This window comes from Alligator sinensis, unplaced genomic scaffold, assembly GCF_000455745.1.
Source record: "Alligator sinensis unplaced genomic scaffold, ASM45574v1 scaffold686_1, whole genome shotgun sequence".
In the NCBI taxonomy this organism is placed as follows: Eukaryota; Metazoa; Chordata; order Crocodylia; family Alligatoridae; genus Alligator; species Alligator sinensis.
The window spans coordinates 154,875-158,900 of record NW_005842760.1 but is presented as its reverse complement, the minus strand read 5'-3'; the positions used below and the strand labels follow the sequence as shown (position 1 = coordinate 158,900).

At 41.0% G+C, this 4,026-nt stretch overlaps 1 protein-coding gene across 9 annotated transcripts in view; it reads right to left on the bottom strand.

Annotated features, from left to right (window-relative positions):
- CELF1 (CUGBP Elav-like family member 1) overlaps nt 1-4,026 on the bottom strand; it is a 67,599-nt gene that overhangs the window by 39,107 nt on the left and 24,466 nt on the right. For 8 of the 9 annotated variants that reach the window (XM_025216675.1, XM_006034646.3, XM_006034643.2 and 5 more), the window contains exon 2: nt 117-208. The exons of the other annotated variant lie outside the window; for it this stretch is intronic. In XM_025216675.1, the coding sequence (XP_025072460.1) occupies nt 117-187 (71 nt within the window). In that variant the 5' untranslated portion in view covers nt 188-208. The remainder of the gene's footprint in view (nt 1-116; nt 209-4,026) is intronic. 9 annotated transcript variants of the gene reach the window in all.

Here is a 4,026-nt window from a genome sequence, read left to right as displayed (position 1 = left end):
TCCTGCCCTCCTGCCTCTAGGGGAATGCATTAAACAGAAGAGAGAGACTTCAAAAGCAACAATTCCAGCCTCTCAAAATCAATACAAAAGCATATATGAAGACACAAAATACTTACACAGGGCTAGCATTCAAGGAGCAATGGTCCACCATCATCTCTGGGAGGAAATCCAACTTAAACGCAGCCATCACTTCTCTGTCTGTCACAAACTACAAACACTAAATCAATGTACTATCTAACCCCCAAACAAACAACTCCACTTCCTAAAGTCCTGCAGGTCTTAACACACTGAGCCACACAAAAACAGTCAAACCACAGAAACAGGAGCTCAGGGAGACCAGCAATAGACACGACAGAAACAGGCTGGACTGGGAAAGGGACATAGAATCCTGGATTAAAAAGGGGATGTGACCATGTGAAGGGAGGCTCAGATCAGTACACAATGAAAATGCTGATGCACTGGGCTTGTTTTGTGCAATTTTCCCTGGCGAAGCAGTACTGAATGCACTGTCAGATAAACAGTGTGTCAGATCCATGAAGATAGCAGTGGGTGACAGAGCAGAAAGAATACAAACTCCAGCTTGCAGCCCCCAATAAACTTCTTACCCCACAAATGCCAGCCCAAGTCCCTGAAAGTTACCCTGCCTTCTCTTTAATAATACCCATTCTTGCTAAGGAGAGGTATACTTTGCCATTACTGGATTAATAAAGTATTAGAATGGGGTTAATTTGGATGATATGGCCAACACGATATAAAACATAAAATGCTATAAAGCTGCACAAGGTTCCATAAAAGGTGTGCTGGGACAAACCAGCTGGCAGACCTTAATTCACGAGAGAGACCATGAGCCCTCAGACCTCTCTCCCTGTTCTCTCTCTCCCGAAAGCCCTAGTCCCCTGCACCCACTCATGCCCCCTCGCACCTGTATGGACCACAAAAGAGTTTGTTTTTGGTTGGCAGTGTCAGCCATGTCGGTTTCATATAGAGCCTTACTCTGTGCCTCAACTGGTGCAGCAGGGTCAAAATTTCCCTAGTGTTGGGCAACCAGGGTCTGCAAGAGGAGGTTGGATATGCATCTAGCTGGGGTCAGCTAGACCCAGCACTCTGCCTATGCAGGGGGTCGGACTCGATGATCTATTGAGATCCCTTCCGACCCTAACATCTATGAATCTATGTCCTTAAAGACAGGCTGTTCCTGAACCAAGCCTTTATGTCACTATCTTATTATTGATACCTTATAGGATTAATGCAAATCAGAGGCCTTTTAACATGAAGAGTTCTGAGAATAGAGTTTTAAATATAATCCCACTTCCTTCAACCTTAGATAGAATGCTTTAAACCTGGTATCCCACCCAAGGCGTGCACAGATGCAAACTGGAAAGATACCCAGAAGCTGATACAAAGAAGTTTGACCACTCAAGAACTCCTTTCCATATACAGAAAAACACCCTCAACTTGTTTCCTATTATAGATAAACATTTATATAAGTTCAATGATACACTGTTCTAATAATGATATACTGTATACATACAGAGTGTAGGGGATGTGAGGACAGGGGTAGGAGATGAGCAGCAAACCAGAAATCAAGAGCCCCATGTTTGTCTGCTGGCAGCAATTCATCGTGTAATTTTGGAAATTAGCTGCACATATGCCTCAGTGTTCTTGTTGTTAAATTGGGATAATACATGCTGACCTCTCTGGGGCTGAAGTATAAAAATGTGTGAAAGGTGTTTTAGTAGCCTGTAGCAAAAGGTGCTTCAGACAGTACAGGCCTATGCTGTGTATAGGACAAAAGACAAAGGAGCCCAATACTGGGAAATCCAACCAACAGCAACTTGAACGGAGGCAACATGAAGAATTATCAGCAAATTGTTCTTGCAATAACAGCTACCCCCACCTCTGTGCAAAAATCACAGTCCATTTTCTACTTGGTATTAAATACCAAAGGGGCTGAGTCTCAAATACATCAGTTTAATTAGTTTGGAAACTGGATTTTATATCACCTAATATTCCAGCAGCAATCTTTAGCCTGCCCCACCCTGGGAAAAGGTCGTTTTACAGTCTATTGCGTGGTTTAAACAGGGAAAGGTATAAAGGGGATCGCTTCCAGTATCTACATAATCATGTACTGGGAATTCCAGTCTTAGCCAAGAGTACAGAACACTGTCAGAATTGAACACCCCTTGACGTACAGATTTCCTAATCAGTTGTGGGCTTTTGTTTTTCTTGTTTGTTACGGGCTGGTCAAGAGCAGATCTTCATGTTAGTAGCTACTTCATGGAAAGTAGCTTTTAAGAGGAGCTACTGAGAACATATCATAGGAGTCTAATAATAATCATCATGAGCAACTCCTCTCATAATCTTCTAAGCTTTGTTCCCAAAAAAATGAAGCCGTTTTCATTCTACTGAACACAACACAGACATAACAGTTTAAAGGCAAAATAACATCAAATCCTTCTATTGGCTCCTTGCTGCTTTCATTGTAAAATTCAGATGCTAAGGCTTTGCCTTCCAGGTTCTGAACAAGTCTCTTCCTCCCTCCACATTTGTTTTCAGTTACCTTAACTTTTACTCTCACTTCTTTCAATTCTTCTGAACCTCTCTCCAAGTTGTGCTCATAGTCTTCTTTTTCCACTTAAACTCTTTGTCTACAGTAACCCTTCTAATTTGAACAGTTTCTAGTTTAATTCAAATTCTGCCAAAGACCCTTCCCCATAAAGTCTGTCAATTAATGGCTGACCAAGACATGGAAAAAAAAATCTGGTTCCATTTAAGAGTGAACCAAGCCTTGGCTGAGATGATCTAGTTGGGGATGGCCCTGCTTTGAACAGGGACCCATTTGTAAAGACTGATGGCCAGTCCCAACCCAGCGCCCTTCACTCCTGACCCACTGCTCCTCCAACCCCAGGCCCCAACACCCGAGGGTGGAGCAGGGGGAGGGACCCAAGCAGCCCCTTGTGGGCTGGAACTCTGCCAGCCTGCAAAGGAAAAGCCATGGTTTTCCATGGTTTTCTCCTTTAAAAGGAAAAATCATTTTTTAAAGTTTGTTGATCCATTTACAGAAAGTTTGTTCAGACCCTTTCAAATATTCTTGCGACCCACTTTTGGGTCACAACCCACAGGTTGAGAAACGCTGGATTAGATGACCTCCTGAGGTCCCTTCCACCCCTAATTTCCTATGATTCTATGATTTACCTGGCAATCCATACATATAATACCAATCTTGACTGTAAGACCTATAGGACAAAGCCACTTCTATTCCAGGTACTATACAAGCATAATAAAAATATTTTAAAATAAATTGTATCATTTTATCCAAGTTATACAACTGTGAATATTTACATTTATACTTTAAATGATTTATTTACAAAACAGGAACATTGAATGTCTGCATACTGACAATTTGTAACAACAGAAGTGCTCCTCAGCACTTTAGCACCAAAGAGAAAGCAGAGAATTCCAACTGTTCAAGGCAGTAGTTTACCCAGTACTGATCTTGCTTTAATTTAAAAAAAGCTAGAAGTCTTCAGATTTGTCTTCACCTGTTTTAAGCTTGTGTGAAATGCTTATTATATTTGATAGGTCAAAAGTATCAAGCAATCTGTTCTTCGGTTCTAGGGTACACAGTTAGGGAAGGGGTGCATTGGTATAAAAAAGCCAGCTGGTGCAGATTTGAAAAAACATTAAAAATTCAGATTATGGAAAGCATCTCTGATCATGCTACTTGAAATACTGGCAAAGTTCAGTACCAGAGCAGCAAAGTGCTACGTTGTCAATGGGAAACATTTTAATTTAAAATTTTTTAGGTATAAGTATTAATTAGTTAGTTTGTTTTTAGAGTAGAAGGTGGTATGGCCTTAGATTGAGCTTCTGTCAATACCAGTAAAAGTGCGAGAAGTCCCATTCATTTTTACAATATAAGGGGAGAGAGTGATAAATTGTAATTTTTTTTGGAATTATATCCAGTTTTGACAGTCACTCCTGTTTTTCATCTATGAAGGAAGTGGGAGAAACTGCTAAGCCTAA